The 22,302-nt window shown below is 35.5% G+C and overlaps 1 protein-coding gene across 2 annotated transcripts in view; it reads right to left on the reverse strand.

Annotated features, from left to right (window-relative positions):
- Positions 1–22,302, reverse strand: part of CRYBG1 (crystallin beta-gamma domain containing 1) — a 261,291-nt gene that overhangs the window by 74,694 nt on the left and 164,295 nt on the right. For both annotated transcript variants that reach the window (XM_031964464.1, XM_012549255.3), the window contains one exon: positions 2,604–4,270. In XM_031964464.1, coding sequence (XP_031820324.1) covers positions 2,604–4,270 — 1,667 coding nt within the window. The remainder of the gene's footprint in view (positions 1–2,603; positions 4,271–22,302) is intronic.

Raw genomic sequence — 22,302 nt, forward strand, 5'->3', positions numbered from 1 at the left:
AAGTACCATGATTTTATGTGTAGTGGGTGGTGAAAGTGGGGAAGAAGAACCTAAAAGAAAAACAGACTCTTAGGATTATAGATTTAGAGCTGGAAGAGATTTTAGAGGTAATCTAGGCCAATCTCCTCATTTTTTCACATGAATAAATTGAGGCCACCAGAGATTAACCTGCCCTAAATCATACTGGATTTGAACCCTGGTTCAAATTCAGTAATGTGGGTAAACTAGAGGGGGAGCTCGTTCTCTGAAAGGAGAGGAAGGAAGAGATGTCAGATATATTGTGGAAATAGAACCAATAGTACTTAGACAAGTTGTGGGAAATAAGAAAGAACAAGCTTTTATAAACAATCATTGCATTATTTAATATATGTATCATATTCGTTTATTGCAATGGTGGGACTCGAGATTTTTTTTTAATGTTCATTGATCATTTTTTTGCACTGATTTAGGGGGTCTCATCCAGTTTCACTAAAAGTAACTTTTTAGCTATAATAAATCTGATTCCCAATGACTTCCCTGCCTGCCTACCTATCTAGGTCATGATCAAGGCCGGAATTAAGGGGGAGATTCTCCTACCTCTAAACTATAATATTTATATACTGTCTTGCATAATTATTATTTTTCATTTCTTCTTTTCTGTTGAGGACCTTACCATTCTTCTAATTATGCAGGTTCAACTAAGAAATCATCCTCACTTCCTTTTTTTCCACTTCTACCAAATATTCAATAATCTGAACCATTCCATCTCCTCAATGGAGCTTGCTCTAGTCAAACCAAAACCATGTTATTCAGGTTCTGATCACTTCTTAATAGAATTAATACAATAGACTTCTCAATGGTACTTCTTGCTTCCAGTCTCTCATCCTCCACACAACTGCCAAATCAACATTCCTAAAGCCCTAACATCGCTTCTCTGCTCAAGAAGCTTCAGTGCAGCCTTATTGAAGTTTTTTAGAAAAAAAAGTATAAACTCCTTTTTGACTCTGAAGGCCTTTTCCAATATGATTTACCTATCTTTGAAGGCCAATTAAACATTACTCACTTCCTTATTACAGGACGCCTACCTGTAATAAGCCTTCTCCCCATGATACTCCCACCTCCATGACTTTGTTTCAGCTATCCCTCACACCTAGAATGTTCTCTCTCTTCACATCTGTTTCTGAGAATCTCTAGGTCCCTTCAAGGCTCAATTCATTACCTCCTTCAAGAGACTGCTCTTGATCCCCTTCAGTTATTAGTATCTCTCTCAAGTTACTCTCTATTCATTTTGTTTATGTAGTGCATTTATTTATCCACAAATGTATTCTATCTCCCTAATGAATGTAAATGCCTTAAGGGCTGGAAATATTTCACTTTAATATTTCTATTCTTAGCACCCAGCACAATCCTGTCACAGAAATGCTGGCTATTATTTGTCCATAAGTGTCTCATATCTTTTTGTAAATTTCAATACAGCTTGTGCTGAATTTAATAAAGTTGTGTTAAGTGAATAAAACTAGTAGAGAATAGTCCTAAATTCCATCTATCAAGGTAGAACATGGTACCTGTGTTCAGGAGTAATATAGAGGAGGGATCAGGCTTATTTGTTTAGTATAATGGTGGGGAAAATGAGGAACAAAAGGTAAAAGTTTCCAAGATGTCAATTTAGACTCAATTTTGAGAAAAACTAACAGTAGAATGTGTTGCTTTTGGAGATGATGAAGTAGAGACTGACCTCTTGCTGGGCATGTTATATTAGGAGTTACTGAGGTCCCTTCGGGCCCTCAGATCCTATGATTCCATTCTCCAAGTTTTACTTATCAAATCTTTTAGGGATAAGTAATAATGGGAGATGGATACAAATCTCTCATCTGGTAATTGAAGATAAGTTTTCAACCTGCCTGTAGGCCATATAGCTCAGATAGCTAAGACTAAAGAAGGAGAGAAATGACTAAGCAATTTTATTCCAAGATGTTAATAAAAGAAGGTTAAGAGATGATTCACTGTAAACCCTAGGACCTTGGATTGCATATAGTAGGCACTCAGGAAATATATACTGAATGGAAATAGCACCACGATTTTTAATTTTCAGTCTCTGTGCTTCCTTAATTATGAGTCAAATAGAATTCTAATGTCAAAAAATAATTGGCTTTGTTATACAAATTAATCATACGTTCAGTTTTCACTAAGTTTAGAAAACGTTGCTGTAACTGACTTAACAAACCTGTCTGTACCTGGCAAGGTGTGGGACTGGGTAAACAGAGAGTTCATGTGCTTTTGTTTCTGTGTAATTGATTTAAATTCTCAAGCATATCTTGGGCAAATTTATAAGAGAAAATAACAATCCACCGGGGGAAAAAAATCATGACATTTTAATTTGCTAAATGAATCTTAAAACATGCTACTTTTACTCATTTCCTCATTCAGATTTAACTGCAAGCTAGGCTGTCACTTTCTTAAATTCAAATTTAAGTCATTGAACTAAAATGTAAATTCCCTTCACTGTCCCCAAGTGTAGCTCAATCACTTCACCTAATCCCCAACACCCACAACAATTCCATTCACACAGCAGGGTACTTCCGTAATACACTGCAAAAGGCTAGCTCAATTGTGCAGTTACTTACAGATTAATTTTAGTGGTAACAGTTGCTCGGGCAGCACCCAAGTGGTTTCTGTGTTTGCAGTTGTCAGGGTCAGAGCTGGCTGGCAGTCTCGTTAGCTCGCCTCTGTTTCTGCCCCCCTCGGCTTTGCCATCCAAGTGGTTGAGGAAAGAGCTTCTCTTGTGCTCAGGGCGGATTTCGGGCAGCAACGTGCTGCTCTTTACGGGGAGCTCGCGAGGAATAACCTTGGCTGCCACCGCCCCTTCCTCCCCGTTCTCATTACCCGGTCCAGCGGCGGCCGCTGCCTTTTCCCCAGCTGCGGGCGCTGCCTTTTCTCCAGCTGCGGGTGCCTTGGATGTACTAGCGGAATTCCCGTCCGGGGCCGCCCCGGATTGCTTTTTAGGAGGAGAATCTTTGCCTTGATTTTTAGAGCCTCCAGGAGGTGAGAGGGGGGTAGCTTCAGGCAGACGGCTTCTGCCCTTCCTTTTGGTAGGGGAAGTGGAGGGGAGCTGGGGCTGCCTGCCTTTGTCCGAGTCTCCTTTCGAGTGTCCTTTCAGGTGTGCAGCCCCGGCCTTGGAGTCCGCGGGGCCAGATCCCAAAGCGCTCCTTTCAGGTAAAGCAGCAGCAGCTGCTGCTGCTGTTGCAGTTCCTGCCTGCGGCGATTTTACTTTCTTCTCCCCAGAGACTTTTTCTGCCACTGCAGCGGGTGAGGCATCCTCAGCAAATACGGAGTCTTCACTTGTAACAGTCTCAACCGGAACTTTATCTCCGTTGAGTGCGTCAGTCGATTTCTGAGATTTTCTCCTCCTCCCTGACCTTCTGCCATTAGACCGCTTTTCCATCTCCTCAGAATCACTGCAATCTTCTTCCGCTAGAGAAACAACCACTGGTTCATCTACGGGGGATACCTCCTCCGTCTTCCTCAGATAAATATCCAAAGTTAAAACTTTAGCTGGGTGTGCACGCTCGTTGGTTTTGGAATCTGAAGCACATGGCACAGCCTTTGAGATTGCATGCGAAAACTCAGGCTTACTGTCTCTGCTCTCAATCTGCAAATTACTTAGACAATTTCCACCCAGCTCTTTTGGTAAACAGGTTAAAATGAACGAGTTTTCAGGTGGATGGCTGTTTGAGTCTTCTGGAGAGCCATTGGTTAGACACCTTTTATCCTCCTCGCTTGAGTGACTACTACCTGAAAGTTTCTCCAAACTGAAAGCAAGGCTCTCTGAGTTCTCTTGCCTAGAGGAATATTCTGGATTGGGAGGCAGGTCCTTGGCAGTGGCTGTGGGATCTGGGAAAGTGTCTCTTTCTTGCTCTGAAGGTTCTAATTTGGATGAATCACTTTCATCACAGAGTTGTACAGCCACTGTTTCACTGTTGCTCAAGCAAGATGACAGCTCAGCATCAAGAGAGTTTGTTTGGCCCTGGTCCTCTGCATGGTCATTCTCTGGCTCATGTGTTTTTCCTGTAGATGAGCTCTCTACAGATCCATCTGGATTTTTTGATTGAATGCCATATTTACTTTTTTCCTTCTCTTTTTCTGACAGCTTAGAAGGAGAAACTAATTTAGGAACTGAGTTTGTAGAACCCTCAGATCCATTCCTGGTATTCCGCCTTCTCCCAGCAGTGAACAGGTTTCCAAGTTTCCCCAAAACTGGTTTCCTCTTCTCTTCTGGTGGTTGTGCTCTGGACTGAAAAAGACACACAGAGAGAAATTAACCTCAGGATTACCCCTTCTTTACTCCATTCCCTGACAGCATCATCTAAACCCAAAAGATTTATTAAAATACAGTAATCTCCTCTAGAAAAATGTAATACCTGCACTTTGTCCTAAATCTGCCTCATCACGCCACAAGTGAGAGACATTTCACAAATATGTACCTCTTTAAAATGTCTTAAACTTTTGAAAATCTAACGTGAGAATAATTTGTATACTTCCACATATGCTATGTTCACTTCTTTTCTGCTTTTTTTTTTCCCTCCGGTGATTTTCCCCTTTTGTTCTGATTTTTCTCCCCAACATGATTCATAAAGAAACGTGTATTAAGTGAAATAAAATAAGAAAAAAATCGCACACTTCCCAATCATTTTTGTAAAGAAAAAATATTACATCAACTTATCCAAAACAATATAATCTAAATATCATCTTAGTGTATTTTCAAGGTAGATATTGGGGGTTAAATATATTGGATTACTTGCTGTCTAGAGGAAAGCGTGGGAGGAAGGGAAAAAATTTGGAACACAGGACCTTGTGGGGGTGAATGTTAAATTACTTATTCATGTTTAGAAAATAAAAAGCTTTAATAACAAAAAAGAAAAAAGGGGATAAGTGTACTGTATGGTCTTCTACATGGGTAATAGAGAGGAGCCATTTTAATGACCTGTAATTAGAAGATAAAAACTCTGGAAATAACCACCTGGCCTCCACCCGACCTATAAACTTAGAACTTCTTATGCTGTGAACTACTAGCGAGAAAGCCAAATGCAATCTTTCTCCCAAGAATTGCATCAAACAATCCTAATCAGAAGCAAGCGTTTACCTCAAACATTAGCTTTCATGATCCACCAACTTATTTTACTGAGGCCTCAAAGCAAGCACAAATTAGCTCTGGGGGGAAAAAAATTTTTTTTTTTTAAACTGCGTGAGTCTTTTGGGCGGAGAAAACGAGGTTTTATCCTCGCACGCCCACAATTGCCCTCCTGGAAGTGGGCAAGAGGACTAGAGAAAAAGCTGGCAGGAAAAGTTCGCTTGCGCCCAGGGGCTAGCAGTCCGGGGTCCTCAATTCTACACTCCCTCTCTAGGACTGATAGAGAAGAGCAGGGGCTTAAGCTTCATCCCTAAAGATGTTCTTTTAGGGAGGAATGAATCATCTGGTCCCAGCCGCGAACTGGGAGACAAATAGGGTCCAAGAGTGGCAGAAAGCCAAAAAGCAGCAACCTCTAGGTGCTGAAGAAAAGCAGACCTCCCCCCAAAAAATAAAAAAAATTAAAAAAACCCTCACCCAAGGAAGGGAGGGGCTGAATCGAGAAGAGAATGTGCACTTAGGGCAAATGCAGGCTGCAGCACGTGTGCAGACTGAAAGAAACCTGAGCCTGAGCAGCCTGCAGCACAACGGTCGCAAAATGCTGGCGAGTCGGGAAGGGAGGAGAAGAGGGTGGAGAGGGTGCAGGTGGGGCGAGATCCCTGGAAGCCAGGTGGTTTTAAATAAATAGTCTCCGATCAGACAGTTTGCAGCTTCCTAGATGGCGGCAGTCACCCGGTACCAGAGGAAAGGTGGGGCGGGGCCAGGAGGGGAGCAAAGGATGCAGATGCGGAAACAGATCCATCTTCTAAAGTGGTGTGCCCGCCCCTCCTAGGGGAAAAATCTTAGACTTTAGGCTGAAAACTGGGGCTAAAGGAGTAAGAGAAAGCTGTGGTGTTAGACTTAGCCTGGACAGCAACGCGCTATCCCCAAAGTAAACACTATCAACCTGTTTCTTTTTTTTCCTTTCCTCCTCCCCCTCTACCCCAAACCACTCCCACCCCCCTTCTTGGTGGAGGTCTGCGAACAATACAGACGTCCTTTACCTCCAGATTAGATTTCCGAGATTTCTGCACCATTAGCTTTCTTTCTTTTTTTTTTTTTAAATTAAATCTTAGATACTTCTTAATTTTTTTCTACTTGAGGAAGCCTACTTTAAAAAAATAATAATAACTTTATTTTTCAAAATCCATGCAAAGATAGTTTTCAGCATTCACCCTTGCAAAGCCTTGCACACCATTAGCTCTGAATGGAGAAACCCCCAAACTGAGAACAAGCTGAAGAAAAAACCAATACTACAATTGATTACATTCATTCTCAGTTATATGTGACTAAATAAAATTAAACTGAAATCATTTTATAAAATGCCTACTATACATTCAGGAATCAGGGATTCCCCCATGAACGGGGCCCCTGCCTTCATGGAGCTTACATTCTAGTTGGGAGGAAAAACACATATACAGATAAATTACAAAGTATATGTAAAAAAAAAAAATTAAACGCAATTTGGGAGAAGGGGAAGTCAGGCAATTAGAGGAATAAAGAGGAGGTAGTGTTTGAACTGAACCCTGAACGCAGAGGAAGCTGGGAAAAGGGCCTGCCAAAAAGCAGACTGAAGGAAGAAACGGATTCTAGGAACTGGATTTTAATGTGGAGGAAGAGGTGGAGAGATGAAACATGGAGATTAAGAACTTCTTACACAATTGGGACTGTTTCTTATCTTTCCATTTCCTAAAGTCTAATGTAGTGCCTGACATAAAAGGGAAAATAGGGAGGTAGTGGGGAGAGGAATGCTGTATTGAAATCAGAGCACCTACAGCCAAATCCTAGCTCTACCAATATTATCTGTGTGATCTTGGATATGTCCCTTAATTTTTCTGATCCTGATTTTTTTTTTTTTGCAATAAAATACAGAATTTTGACAAAACGGCCAAGGACTTTTCCAGTTATAAAATTATGGCCCTATATTAGAATAATGAAGTTTTAAATGCACCTCCCTCCTCCCCAATTTTTAAATTTTTTTCCCTATAGTTAATAAAATCAATTCAAAAAGCTACCACTCCAATTTGTGTCAAGTCAAAAGGCATTTTAAAATGCCTATATGTCAGGCCCTGTGTAAGTGCTGGGAATACAGAGAAAAACAAACAAAAAAATTAGTCTTTATTCTTAACTCATTGTCTAAATGAGTTTTTCCATGGAAAAATCATGGAACCAACTTGTACAAACAAAATTGTTGTTTTTGTTTAGTAGCTTTTCAGTTGGGTTCTACTGTCCATGATCCCAGCTAGCATTTTCTTGGCAAAGTTACTGGAGTGGTTTGCCATTTTCTTCTCCAGTTCATTTTTACAGATGAGGAAACTGGAACTAATAGGATTAAGTGACTTGTCTAGGGTCACACAGTTACTAAATTTCTGAACTCAAATCTTCTGGATTCCTGGCCAGGAGCTCTATCCACTGTATCATCTAGCTGCCTGCACAAACAAGATAACTACAAACACATTTGTGCGTATGTATGTGGGGGAAGGAAGGAAGGAAGGAAGGAAGGAAGGAAGGAAGGAAGGAAGGAAGGAAGGAAGGAAGGAAAATAGGAAAGAAGGAAGGAAGGAAAATAGGAAGATAGGAAGGAAGGAAGGAAGGAAGGAAGGAAGGAAGGAAGGAAGGAAGGAAGGAAGGAAGGAAATTGATGATAATCTCAGAGGAGAGGCACTAAATGTAGAAGTCTTCTTGCAGAAAACAGTATTTTAGCTGAAACTTAAAGGAAGCTAGGAGGCAGAGGTGAGATTGTAGGTGTAAAGAACAGCCAGTGAAAATGGAAGTGGTCAACAGATGAAAGGCTTGGGTTTTTATCACCTCTTCCCAAGCGGTAGGAATAGCTTTCTAAATGGATTTCCTGCTTAAAGTCTAATGTTTCCAACCATACAAAACCATCTTCAGGCATATGCTAAAGTGATATTCCCAAAATATGGTTTTCACCATGTCATTCCTCTATTCTTCTAGGATAAAATATTAAATTTTCAGTTCAAGGTTTAAAACTACCCATATCCTTGCCCTTTCTTATCCTCCCAGTCTTATTATACATTACTCCCTTACACACACTTAGACATAACCATATTGGTCTATGTATTGCTTCTCAGACATAATCACAATGCTTCATCTTCTGTCTCCCTGCTACTATGAACAAATTTAAAATAAATAAATATGTGTGTGTGTGTATATATATATATATGTATATATATATATATATCTTTAAATATTTAGGTATATAGATATAGATCAGGATTTATGACTTAAATATCTTTCTTAAGGACCAAGCCTTAAACCCAAATTACTCTAGCTTTCATTGATTGGCCAATAATAGGTCCCAGACCAAGTCACAGTTGGTCTTTGCTTGGGCTCTAATGGACTAGGAGTGAATGCAAATAACAATTGTTTGTTTTGCCCAGAAACCATGAGGGTCTTCCCCTCCCAGATGGATTTTTTTTTGACTGGGTAAAAGGGTCCACTTTCTGTCTCATTTCTTACCTAGCCTATCTCAGTCAAACTGAGACTTCTTAAAGACCTTGGTTTTAAAAGCCCAAGATGGGGGGCAACTAGATGGTGTAGTGAATAGAGCATCAGCCCTGAAGTCAGGAGGACCTGAGTTCAAATTTGGCCTCAGACACTTAGAACTCCCTGGCTGTGTGATCCTGGACAAGTCATTTAACCCCAATTGCCTCAGCAAAAAATAAAAAGGCCAGCATCTTCTAGTGCATTCAGGGCCATCTCCAGCCATCCTGATCTATATTTGTCCACTGGACGCAGACAGTTCTGGAGGGGAAAATGAGGCAGGTGACTTTGCACAGCCTTCCCTCACTTAAATCCAATTCCTGAGCTTTTCATGGTATCACCTCCCTGGTCTCATGGTCCTCAAACAACAATATTACTATTGCACTGATATTCTTCCATGCTCTCCCTCTTCATCTCAGTTTTAGAATTCCTGGCTTCCTTCAAGACTCAAGACCAATCTTCTTTGGGTCTTTCCCCCATTCTCCCACTTGCTAGTATCCTTCCCTTTAAAACTATCTCCATTATTCTGTATATTATATTAGCTATTTATTTATACATTGTCTCCCCACTAGAATATAAGCTCTTTGAAGACAGGGACATTTTTTTCCCTTCATATCTCCAGTACTTAGCAAGGTCCTTGGAACATAGTAAGCATGTGATAAACAGTTGTTGATTAAATAATTGATTGATAAAGGGTCATTTCAGCTTCAGTGATATGGTCAGAACTGTGCTTTAAGAAAACTGCTTTTTTCATTTATAAAAATTAACAATTTTGAAGACTTTTATATACTGATGAAGAGTAAAATGAGCAGAATCAAGACAATTTATGCAATAACAACAATATTTTCAAAACACAATTTCAGAGGACTAAAATATGCTATTCATGAGAGAGATGATAGATGTAGGGATAACTAATGAAACATATATTTTTGTATTATGCCAGTGAGGGGATTTGTTTTGCTTCACTATGGACATTTATAACAAGGAATTGATTTTTCTTTTCTTCCACCTAAGTTTTTGTAAAGGTTGACAGGGATCAGGGTGGGTAGGAAAGAAAATAAACTTCTGGTAATTGAACAAAAAATACTGAGAGCTGGGAATGGGGCTATGCTGTAGATGTTGAATGTTGCATGCACTTTCAGATAAGGTCACTATTATTAGCTTTGTTTAATTGTTTTTCTTTGTTCCAGGAAATATCTCAAGGAGTGAGGGTAATCTGTAAATGTCTGTAATGTAAAAACAAAACATATCAATAACAGTTTTTAAAGGAATATTATTTGTCAGCTAGATGGAGAATATATTAAAGAGTAAAGAAACTAGATGCAGAGAATTCAATTAGTTGACTATTGCAATAATCCAGGTAAGAGATGATAAAAGCCTGAACAAATATGATGGACTAGTGACTGGACAAAGGAGACAAATTAAATGACCTCCTATGGGGAAAATCAACAAGACCTCTTAAATGGTTGGATAAAAGAAATGAATCTGGAACAGATAGATAATGCAGTAGATAGAGCACTAGTCCTGAAGTCAAGAGGACCTGAGTTCAAATCTGGACTTAGACACTTAATACTTCTTAGCTGTGTGACTCTGGGTAAGTCATTTAACCTCAGTTACCTGAGGGGGGAAAAAAAGCTCACTGTCCTCAGGAGCTTCTCCTTCCCCAATTGATAAATGGTCAAAGAATATAAACAGACAATTTTCAGATGATTCAATTAAAACCAACATATAATCATATGAAAAAATGCTCTAAATTACTGTTGATTAGAGAAATGCACATTAAAACAACTTTGAGAAACCACCTCACACCTCTCAGATTGACTAAAATGACAAGAAAAGATAATGATAAATGTTGGAAGGGATGTGGGAAAATTGGAACACTAATGCATTGTTAATGAAACTGTGAAATGATCCAACCCATTCTGGAGAACAATCTGGAACTATGTCTCAAAGCTTATGAAACTGTGCATACCCTTTGATCCAATACTGCTCCTACTAGGTCTGTATACCAAGGAAATCCTAAAAGAGAGAAAAGGATCCATGTGTGCAAAAATGTCTGTAGTAGCTCTTTTTGTGGTAGTAAAAAATTAGAAAATGAGTTGATGTCCATCAATTGAGGAATGATTGATTAGGTTATATGAAGATAATGGAATATTATTGTTATATAAAAATGATGAACAAGCTGACTTTAGAAAGGCCTGGAAAGATTTACATGAACTAATGCTGAATGAAACAAGCAGAACCAGGAATACATAGTATAGAGAAATAGCAAGAATGTGTGATCCAAAGTAATCCCAATATAGTCTGAATAGAAAAAAAAAAAAAAAAAAAAAGAAAAAAGAAAAGTGAAAGGTACTATATGCAAAATAATAGCAATGTTGGGGGATAAGTAGCTGTGAATGACCTTGATGATGTCTACTTTCAGCAATATGATGATCTAACACTACTCTGAAGAACTTAAGATGAAAAATGCTATCCATATTCAGAAAAAGAACTGATTGTGTCTGAATACAGATTGAAGCACACTCTTTATTTTATTTTATTTTATTTTATTTTGAGGGTTGTTTCTTTGGAGGGGGGAAATCTATGTTTTCTTTCACAATTGTGACTTTTATGGAAATGTTTTGTATAAGTTGAAATGTAACTTCTTAAGGATGAGGAGGATGGAGAGAATCTGGAACTCAAAGTTACAGAAACAAATGTAAAAAAAAATTGTTTTATGTATAACTATAGAAAATAAAAATATTAAATAAATCTTTTTTAAAAAAGGATGACCCCAAGCTTGCAGACTTCAGTGAACTGAAAGGATGATGGTATCCTCAATAAGACAGGAAAATTAGGAAAAAGTATAGGGTTTTTTTTTTTAATTGGTTTCCATTTTTAAAATTATGAACTGATGAACTGGATAAACATCAGAAAGAACAAACATTTCCACAAAAAAATGATTGTCTATGTGAAAGGATCATCTACAAAACTGTGAATTTAGTATATAAAGTTTTATATTTTTTTATTTTTATTTTTATTTCTTTTTTTTTTGCTGAGACAATTGTTGTGACTTGTCCAGAGTCACACAGCTAGGAAGTGTTAAGTATCTGAGCTACATTTGAACTCAAGTCCTCCTGGTGCTCTATCTACTGCGCCACCTAGCTGCCCCAAGTTTTATATTTTTTCAAGAGATAAAATTTAACACAGTAGGACTAACATTGCCCTTTTTGTCTGTGTTCTCATTTATAAGGGATATGCAGTTCTGAGGGGGGAAAATGAACACTGTTTTGAATATGTTAAGTTTGAGATACCCGTGAAGATGTCTATCAAGAAATTGGTAATGTGGAATGGGAGAACTGGATCTCAGCCTAGGGGTGAGGATTATATTCATAGTTTTTGTAAATATCCACATAGAGATTATAGTTTGAAAATATGATGACTGAGATCACCTGAGAAAATATTTAAAGAATTGAGAGGATAAAGACTGAGATATGCATAATAATCTTTCAATGAAGACTAAGGAATAAAGTTTGGAAAGAATAGAAAGAACAAGAAATAGAAATAAAAGAAAATAATTCAAGATAATGTTTGGATATATGTAAGACAAGAGAATGTGGGGATCCTTGCTGTAAAACCAGGAAGATAAATATTCCTGATTTTTTTTTGAAAATCTATCATAATATAGAATAACTCTACTTTCCAAATATGAGTTTTAAAAAAGAAAGCAGTAAAGTATTACATCAAATTAAAATTTATAATAGAAATGGATACTCTTCTCAAGTTAAATTTTAACAATCATTCCAGTACTTGATTACAATATACAAATATAAATTAGTTTTTTTTAAATTTTATATCATTTAAGAAAAAAATATATGTCAAAATATCCAGTTTACTAAAACATAAATTCAGATCCTTACTACAAAGTATTATATGAATATTTAGGCATTATTAGATGTACATATCTGTGAAGGATCTGGGAAAATAAATTTAAAATTATATTAAATAAGGTAATAATTATATTTAAAAATCAGCTGGCTGTCTCAAAAGCAAAAAAAAAAAAAAAAAAGAAGGAGAATTGGCATGTGTAGATTAAATTAAGAAAACTATCAGAAATTACTTATGCCAAAATACATGACAACAAAATGGATTGTAGATGAAATGATTAAATATTTACAAAACCACTCTTTAAACCAGAATGAAAAAATAGAGAATTCAAATAACCCAATTTAAGGAAAGGAAATGGAACAGACAATAAAAAAACCTCTTAAAATAAAAAGTCCATCTGCATCAGGTGTTTCTAGAGGAAAGTAGACATTTACTTTTTCCCTTTTCTTTTTTATCTCCAAGGTCTACTTATCAAAGGGAACTGCTCTCTAATTTTGTCAAGGTTATCAAAGGGGATTGCCCCTTTTGGTTTTTGTCAAGAGCCATCCATTTTTCCATTTTCCCTTTCACATTGTCTTCCCTCATAAATCCAAGAATCTCTTGATGAAGTGTTTGTCTTTGGTCTAAAAGAGTTGGCCAAATGATCATCCTTTTCAAGTTAATAACCTGTTGACCTTGCTAATAAAATAATTAAATTGCCTCCTCCCCCCCTAAAAAATAAAATAAAATAAAAAGTCCATGACTAAATAATGTACAAGTAAAGACTGATTAATTCCAATACTGCATAGGTTATTTGTAAAAAAAATAAATAAATAAAAAAGAAGAAATACTATTAAACTTGTACAATATAAAATATGGTCATAACACTCAAAACAGGGAGAGGTAAAATATCAAGATCAAACCAATATCACTAATAGACATTAATGCAAAATATTAAATACTTTATTTAATTTTTGTAATATTTATAATTCATTTTTATTTAAATTTTATATCAATATTCATTAGAGATATAAACATGGAAGTATCAGATTTTAAATTATACTAAAGTAGTAATAATCAAAACTATTTTTTACTGGGTTAATTAATACAAAAGATGCTTAGTGGAACAGATTGAGAACACAATACGTAAAAGCAATCAAGCATGATTACATTGTATTTGATAAACCCAATCATCCTAACTTGGTGTAAGGTCCTACTATTCATACAAAACTGCTAAGAAAACTATAAATCAATCTGGAAGAAATTAGAATTAAATTACTATTTCCCACTATATTTTTTTGAAGATAAACTCCAAATAGGTAACATGACAAATAAAAAAGTTAACATCAGAGCAATTCTATTTATAGCAAAGAACTAGGAGAAAGGAAAAAGAGTTATTGAAGAAGTTTTTTTTAATGCACAGAAGCAAATAGTAGGAAATTCATAAGAAAATAAGAAAATTTTGAAAGTAACATTGAATTTATTATATTTTGAAAAGAAAAAGCAAGCTGATGTAACAGTATTGTGATTTCAAACACAATCCTTATTATTTATTTTACTTTGTGTAGGAAAATGCTCATTTTATTTGGTGTTAAGTTCAGATTTAAAAAAAAAACTTTTTAAAAAGGCAATAAAAAGAAAGTGAAAAGCATTTACATCTGGTATATTTTATAGTCACACCAATATAACTGTATCCAGGAACTGCTTCAATTTAATATTTTGTAAAGGTTTAACCCATGTGACTTATTCCAACTTAATTAGATTATCTACATTTAAGATCTTCAAGCTTAGAATCATCCTAAAAACTCAACCTTACTGACTCAACAGCTTAAATAATTTTGTTGAAGAATCATTCTATAGGTTTTATTGATGATAAGGTTACATTTCATTATTTTCTACTAGGTCATTAAACTTTTTTTTAAAAACCTACTGACTTAACACTCATTAAACTGAGCCCTTGTCAACAAAAGAAAAAATAGGAAATAAACATATACTGATTTAAAGGTGGTTTGAAAAAAAAAAAGGAAAAAACCCAAGTTCTTTTATTTTTCCTATTAATGATACTGTAATCCATTTACAAGCATGTGGTTTAAAAAACTCATGATCAATAGTATGTTCCAAACTAAGCACATTCATCCTTTTTATATGTGCCTGTAGTAGTTAAATACATAGAATTTGTTGTTCTTTGTGGTGAGGATGTATGTACATGTATGTGTATACAAGAGTATGTATGAATTAATGAATATCTGTATGTGTGTGTATATATATTTATATATAGTAGGTCTATGTATATACATATACATATGTATATATTGTAGGTATTCAATAAGATATCCAATTAGAATTCAAGGAGGACAGCAGAAAAAGAAAGGAATAAAGAAAGAAAGAAAAAAAAGAAGAAACACAAAGAAAGATATAGAGAAATTGAATTATTCTGGTCTAAATTTTTTTGCATATTATCATCCTTTTATACATCATTTATGGCCATCAGCATTTAGAAGAATCTCTTCAGCTTACATTGTACTGAAGTATATTACTGGGATAATTCTGATTTTCCTCCTTCTTTGCCTGAAATACGCTTCACACAGGAGTGTGCATCTATATGTACTTTCCTAAATTATAGCATTTCAGGGCTAAAAAAGATAAAAGTAGCCATATAATCTAATCAATACATAAAAGAAATACCAGTTTTCTCTTCTTCTCTTTCTTTGTCTTTCTCTGTTTCTGTCTCTTTTTGTCCCTGTGTCTGTCTTTCTGTCTGTCTCTCTCTCTCTCTTTCTCTCCAGATATAGATATACACATGTGTGTATGCATACATTTTTGTATATGTTGTATTTCCCATTAGAATGTAAGTTCCTTGAGGTCAGGAATTGCTTCACTTTGTGTTTCTTATACCCAGCACTTAGCACAATACCTTTTACATTGGAGAAGCTTAATAATTAGTTGGTGATTAATTGAATATCTTATTTTCATTTAATGGTCTAACAATTCACTAAAAATCATTTACATGCCTTTTGTTGTAATGATCTGTCTCATCTGGTGTCACAAAATTTACCTTCAATGTTATTAGATTAGTTATATTCTAGGGCTCAGCTATAAATAACTTTGTCTAATTTTAATGAGTCTTGTTCAAAAAGCTGAAACTTGTGCCTTCACAGTCATATATATGTTTGGACACTACTATTACATTCTATCACTCTAATTTTTGGCCCTTTGAGAATTGGAGCAGCTTCTCCTTTTTGGTGGTTCCTTAGGTTATGCTTTAAAGTACTGTTATTTTTCTTATATGCATGACCTTTATTTCTAGCTGGTTCAAAAAATCCCAGAGTTCAGGGAATATCTTTGTATTTCCCACATTCAGCACAGATTCCTGTGTTACTCTTTACTCTCTGACCTTTTCTACTTCTTTGTCAATTTTCTCTTTTTCTCCTTTGATTGGAAACTCTGATCTGGACTGCCATTTTACAACATGCTGAGATCATACTTACTTTACTCTTAGCTCCATTTCTTGCTCTGGATTTTTCTACCTCCTCAGAAGCCTTCATCCCACTGGTATCATTCCCTACTTCTCCCCATCTTAGGCTTCTCAGCTCCTTTTATATTTTTCCTCTTTTCTTCTTTTCCTATTAGCATATAAGCATCGTGAACGTAGGAAATTTCTTTTTTGCTTATATTTGTATTCCCAGTGCTTAGAATAGTGCCTGGAATATCCTAAGTGCTTAATAAATACTTTATATTTCTTTCTACTTATATTTTCCCATTAGTGAGTTCTAATGAAACATTGATAGTCTCATGACACCTCTGCTAAGTGTTCCATAGGGCATTTTGGATGAAATTAATTTTTTAAATGATATTACACTATTTAAGATCATCCAAAGCAACCCAGAAGAGGTGTCTGAAATTTAGGAATGCAAAACAATCTTACATCCCATTAATCTTTTTGGAGTTGGATACTTCTCCTTGCCAACCTCCTAAATGGCATGTTGGCTTTACCAATTATTCTTTTTTTTTCTATTTTTCAGCTCCTTAGTACAAAATGAAAATCCATTTCAAGAATAATAGAACAGAATCCAGTGACAGTTTTTAAACTCTTTACTGCCAAATAAAATTTAAGATTGTAATGAAGTAGACTTCTGGTATAATATCTATTTTCTTTCTTGTTGCTTAAATTAAGATATGCATTGGTTTTATATTTTGGCCAGTTAAAGAAAAAAAAAAACAAGGAAGAATGAGTCAGAGAAAGATATATGGCAGTCTGATCCTTTCCCCTTAGTGGGAGGAGGAGCTGGGGACATTATATAGAAAAAAAGACAGAATAACTGATTTATCCACAGGAGTTGCTATTAAACCCAAGAGGAATTATTCCTTTGTAACTCTGTTATTCTTGAATAGTATAGTTATTCAAAGATACTTGGAATCATCTGACCTTGCATTGGTCCATTTGTAAAGGGTGCCAACTACCTTTGTGTATTTCCAAGTACAAAAGCAAGACTTAATATAAGTTTCAGGGTGCCAGACAACATTCAAAGTCAGTCTCCAATCCTGGCAGAGCTGGGCAAGCTCCTAGTTGGACTCTGGCAAGCCATAAGCTGGACAAAAGGGATGCAGGGGGCCATCTCCCTGTTTGGCACATGTCCTTGCTGTATCCATGATATAAATTTTAAGAAGGTTAGATTTCTAAAAATGTAAAGCTTCTTTTTCTTAAATCCAGAATCCAATAGATATAGCAGAAAAAAAGAAAGGAATAGAGAAAGTGGTAGAAAAAACAGACACAAAAGAAAGACAATAAAGACGTTAAACTATTCTGGTTTAGCATCTCCTGGGTGATATCACACATCTTGCTTCAAGAATGAGGCCATCAGCATTCTGAAGAACCTCTCTAGCTTAAAACACTTGCAGTAACCCTGGTGTAGGAGTGAATTTCAATTCTTGTTCCTACTTTATAATTAAATATTCAAAGATAACTGCAGAAGGTTAACCAAATGAAACCATGTCTATTATATCATTTACTTCCCTGCTTGATTTATGTAGTGTGGAAAATAAGACACCATCAACAGACAGCAATAGTGCAGTGGATACAGTGCTGGACTTGGGAGTCTTCAGGCTTGGATTTAAATCTCAGTTCTGTCATTTACTAACTGTGGCAACTCATTTAACCTCTCTGAGTCTCAGTTCCCTAGTCCACAAAGTAAGGAAGTTGGACTATATGACCTGTAAAGTCTCATTCTCATTCTTAACCTATGGTTTTAGGAAATGTATTACTAGTTAGCCCTCCTTGGGGTCTTTTTCTCTGTAATAAATGAATGGAAACCTATTCTACTGAAGGACACTGGAAGGAAGGGGGTTGAGGAGAGGAAGGGCAGAGATTAAGTCACTTATCTATTAAAAAAACAAATATATGATTTATTTTTCCAAGAAGGGAATAATTTCTAACATTTCTTCCACCTCTGAAATATCAAGATTGTTCATACAATGGGGTTGTTTTTATTTATTTTTTTTTTTGAGAATCTGTTTTTTGCTCATATAGTTTTAAAATTAAAAACAAGCAAGTTAAATTTATATTCAGAAAATGGTATAACAAAAACAACATTTTCAGTTCCACATCAAGGAAGACGAAGCACCAATTTGAAGAAACAAAAAAGAACCAGGGAGAGGGGGCAAATAAAAGGAAAAACACAGACATAGGGGGAGCCATACAGAGCAAAGCAAGAGAGGTTTGGATGTAAAAATGAGAAACAGATACAAGAAAATGGATTCAGAGAACTATACAATGGAGAGTTGGACAAAGTGGAGATGTCTGAAAAAGACATGGGGTGACATTATAGCTGTCTTCAAGAATTTGAAAGGTTGTTTCAAAATATTAGGTAGGCAGTTGAGTGGAACAATTGGTAGAGACCTGGATTTGGAGTCAGGAAGCCCTGAGTTCCAATTCAGCCTCAGACATTTACTAGCTGTGTGATCCTGAGCAAGTCACTTAATTTTCATCTATCTCTCTTCCTTCAACTTCAATTCAAAATGGGAAGACTAATAGCACCTATCTCCTAGGATTATTAGGAGGATCAAATGAGATAATATCTGGAAAGGACTTAGCACTGTGTTTGATACATAGTAGACACTTAATAAATGCTTCTTTTGCTTTTCATATTCACAGTGACTCACTCAGTATGCAAAGTGTCTTTCTTGTACTCCCTTAACATAAAAAGATTATTAATGGAGAACAGGGGCAGTTCATCCATTACTCCTCAGTCTTGCTACAGGACCAATCCACCTTCTTTTTAGATAATAAATACCTTTGATGACAACCTTTACTCCACTTTTATTATTTCATTCATGTTTATAATGTGTTGCAGTCTGCTCTCTCTTATCATATGCTTTTCAATTGCTTTGAGCATGATTCTCAATTTCAGTTTTTTGGTCTTGATAATTGTATACATTATTTGGCATATTTAATGACTGGTTTCAAATCAATAATAATAATCCAGCTTCTAGTTTCACAATTGAGTGTGATCATTCTCTGATGTTTTTCTATGTAAGTAAAGCTACCTACATCAGTTGAACACATTGTACAACATGGATACAGATAGCAAAACAGGGTACGTTGTATTAGCTGATCTGCCATTATCTTTTTTTTTTTTTTTTAATTTGAGGAACCCCTTGGATGGTTTTAGAACTTATAATTTTTATAAATGACAGTTTAAGGAATCTGCCCCAAACCACTCTTTTTTTTTAAAAAGGACGTATAGTAGGATCAAAACACCAATATACACAATATTTTTATGTAGTTTTCTCACAGATGAAATTCTAAGTCCACATCAACTATCTTCTCTCAAAACAACGTAAAACCAAATGTTTTATAATAGAATGTGCCTCCTAATTCTTTTCTTCATGATTGAGATATGCATGGATCCAAATTGATTTAAACTTTATGCCCAATTTAAGCATTGGACATAATCTCATTTAAGAGATTAAATGATTTATGTGGTGTGGAAAATAAGACACCATCAACAGACAGCAATAGTGCAATGGATATAGTGCTGGACTTGGGAGTTCCATTTAAGAAGTTTAGGTACATTGGATACCAGAATAGAATTGTGGTAGAGTGAAACAAAGAAATCCCACTTTATGATTGAGAATCAAAGAGCATAACCTAAACAACAATAACAGCTATACAAATGAATTTAGGCATAACATATAAAAACAATAGTTACTCATTAAAAACTGCAAATTTATCTGTAACTAGAATTTCAAAGTTCAAGTCATAGAATTATCAAAATTTCATGGGTACTTTATCTTAACTAGATAATTTAACTAGAGCAGGAGTTCTTACCCGGAAGTCCATGTAATCTCAATGAATCCATGGTTTAGATTTCAGGGGTCCATGGACTTGGACAGGAAACAAAAATGTTTATTTTTTATTACATGCTATAAAACATTTATTTTCACTAATTTCTAACTGAAATTTAGCATTTCCTATAATTATTTTAAAGCATTCTTCTTAGAAGGGGTGTGAAGGCTTCACCAGACTACCAAAGAGACACATAATCCCGAAAAGGTTAAGAACCTCTGAACTAGACCATAGATATATCCTTTAATAATATAACATTCATTAGTCAAAGAAGTTTGATGTGAATGAAGGAAGCCCCAGAGGTTCCTTGAGAGCCCAGCAAAGCTAGGCAAGAACAGATGCTAAAAGTTCCCAAATGCCCAATAGCTCTCTAAGGAATGGCTGAATGAACATTAGAAACTGAACAATCAGCATGGCTTCAGGTTACCTCTGATTTCTGCTGACTTTGGGCTTGTGGTCTCTTAATGAATCATATAGAAAGGGTTAAGCAGATGGTAGAGTCTTTGTTTTATAATCCTATATAAATCCATTCTGTAATTATGGTTATTTGAAACTTGTGCTCATATCCATGTACACTATCCCAAAAGATTTTAAGGCTTGCTGGAATATCTCTTTAGAATTCTAGATATTTGAGATACTTAGAAGTGTAGATGTTTGAGAGAGTTAAAATTCTAAATACTCTAAAATTCAAAATAATTCTAGATTGTTTTCACATAGTACAATTTCTTGATCTGAAATCAGCATTGCCACCCTTGCTTTTTTTTTAATTTTTAGTTTTTTACATAATATATTCTGCTACAGGCTTTAAACTTTATGTATCTCTCAGCATCAAATATAAACAACATATTGTAGGATTCTAGTTTTTTTAATTTACTCTGCTATCTCCTTCCATTTTATGAGATTTCATCCCATTCACATTCACAGTTAAGATTACTAACTCTGTATTTCCAGCAATCCTATTTTCCCCAAGTTTTTCCTCCTTTCACCCTTTCCCTCCTCATTAGTGTTTTGGTTCTGACCACCACTTTCTTCAATCTGCGTTCTCTCAAATAACAGTTTCTACTATTTATATATTATGGAACTGATATTAACTAGTCATCCAATCCTGGGAAAATCACTTCATTTTTCTAAATCTGAATTTCCTTGTTTGTCAAATAAATACTATAAGTTCAGAAGAGGATTGATATAGTGCTGAGAGGAATCTTAGAGGCTAGCTTGTCCAACTCCATTTTCCAGATGAGAAAACTGAAGACTGGCCTGGAGAGATTAAAAATACACCCTATATTATGGGGCTATTGTAAGGCTCAAATAAATTAATGTATGAGAGGACATTATGTTCCTAAGAAGATAATGATCTCATCATCTCAATATTCAGTAGCTAGTTCACAGGTTAGAATGCAATGTGCAGATGGTACACATTAATAGCTAATGAGACTAATTTTTCAACTTTAAATTTTAACTGGTAAGATGAAAACAAAAATAGTAATTGTATCTGATGTGTCAGAAGAGAATTTTAGAGATGGAAAGAATCTCCCTCCCTAAATCTCCTTGTATGCAGTTTGTAAATGTAATGTATTTACATTGTATTCAGTTATTTTTCAGTTGTGTCTGATTCATGACCCCATTTGGAATTTTCTTGACAAAGATACCGGAGTGGTTTGTCTTTTCCTTGTCCAGCTCATTTTACAGATTAGAAAACTGAAGCAAATGGGTTTAAGTGACTCAAGTAGGGTCATATAGCTAGTAAGTTTTCTGAGGTCAGATTTGAACTCAGAAAGATGAATCTCTTGACTACTTACCCAGTAACTCTATTTACTCTGTCACCTACTGATTCTCTCTCTTTCTCTTTCTACATATGTGTGTGTATGTGTGTCTCAAAAATTTTAGTGCAGTAAAATGGCAAACTTTGGGGAAATGCATATTGTCTCCCCTCTATTGGAATGTAAGTTCTTTGAAGGCAAGAATAGTTTCACTTTGCTATATGCTCCAGTGCTTAGCACATGAGCAGAAATGTAGAGCTTAATAAATTATTTTAGTGGTTACTTCATTTAAGTTTTATAGAAGATACTGACTCCCATAAAGGGAAAGTCACTTATCCAGTTTGCAAAGCACAATAGGATCTTTACTTCCTAATCTCTGGTTGTTTTAAAAGCTATATCACACCATTGGTTGGTACTGAGTATGCAGTGAAATAAAATGAAATAAAATCACTAGGTCTTTTTCATATAATCTGTTATCAATTCAAATCAAATCAAATTTCAGTTTTTATTATTTTCTATACCCAAATTTCAAGTTATCAGCTTTGTTTTTGTTATCATTCCATTCCAGTCTATGAAGACACTTTAAAAATCTTAGTTCCATTGGGCATGATATTTATTAACTATCCATGTTAGTTTTATGTCATTTTAAAGTTTGTTAAGAATACCTTCTAAGTTTTTATCCAAGTCACTAATGAGAAAAA

Source organism: Sarcophilus harrisii, chromosome 4, assembly GCF_902635505.1.
Source record: "Sarcophilus harrisii chromosome 4, mSarHar1.11, whole genome shotgun sequence".
In the NCBI taxonomy this organism is placed as follows: domain Eukaryota; kingdom Metazoa; phylum Chordata; class Mammalia; order Dasyuromorphia; family Dasyuridae; genus Sarcophilus; species Sarcophilus harrisii.